Source organism: Austrofundulus limnaeus, unplaced genomic scaffold (assembly GCF_001266775.1).
Source record: "Austrofundulus limnaeus strain Quisiro unplaced genomic scaffold, Austrofundulus_limnaeus-1.0 Scaffold476, whole genome shotgun sequence".
In the NCBI taxonomy this organism is placed as follows: Eukaryota; Metazoa; Chordata; class Actinopteri; order Cyprinodontiformes; family Rivulidae; genus Austrofundulus; species Austrofundulus limnaeus.
In genome coordinates, this window is record NW_013952878.1 from 57,034 (window position 1) to 57,940 (window position 907).

Sequence of the window (907 nt, forward strand, 5' to 3'; positions counted from 1 at the left end):
GTGTGGACAGACTGTCTGTCTGTACAACGCTTCGGCACAACTACACAGAGTTTCTATTAGCCTCAAACAGCGCTGATAACTCCCTACACGTTATGCTTATTTATTTAAAATAAACCGTGTCGACAGCTTTTGAGTAGCGACCTCAGAAAGCCTTATGTCGCGGAGTTCAACTGGTTACCTTTACGCGTATGCGCATTACGCACGTAAACCAGACCAGACTTACGTTCAAAAAACCTCAACGGTATGAACACACTGGATTTACAAAGGGACCCTTATAACTCATTCATCCGCAGATGTGAGCACAATGCATGCAATTACTCGCTTCCCAAGCGAGACACANTTTATGAAACAGAACTTGTCAGTTTGCCCAGAGGATGAATCTATAATCATGTCTTCGTTTGTCAACACCATGACCTCCCTCAGTGTCAAACAAGGTATACCATTTCTGTTCTACCAGAAAACATGAAATAAATGATAAAAACATTCTAGTTATTTTGCAAAGTCTTCCCTATATTTTGTACTAAACTTTTTTTGTCAATTGTTTATCATTTTGAGTAATGTTTTATGTGTTTTTTCCAGTTGAAGATGGAGACGTGTTTGACTTCAGAGGCATGAGGTTGGACTGGTTCAGACTCCAGGTACAAACAAAAAAAAAGTAGCTTTGAACCCTTTAATAGACGACAGCCGAACCGGGCCCGTTCTGACACATTTCTTCAATCAGAAACTATTACACTCTACCAGTGACTTCAAATTTAAATACCAGGCTGTTAAAATGGTTGTGTGGGCCCTCCTCTTTTGATTGACACGTCTTTTATCTGAGTTGATTATTTTCATGATGGTTACAAATAGGGGTGTCCCGATCCGATATCAATATCGGATATCGGTCCGATATCAGCCAAAAAACGAG

The 907-nt window shown here is 40.2% G+C and overlaps 1 protein-coding gene across 1 annotated transcript in view; it reads left to right on the forward strand.

The window, feature by feature from the left end:
- nckap1 (NCK-associated protein 1) overlaps nt 1-907 on the forward strand; it is a gene marked incomplete in the record, with an annotated part of 56,035 nt that overhangs the window by 40,948 nt on the left and 14,180 nt on the right. Inside the window, 2 exon segments of the mRNA XM_014025438.1 lie at nt 353-434; nt 580-638. Coding sequence (XP_013880892.1) covers nt 353-434; nt 580-638 — 141 coding nt within the window.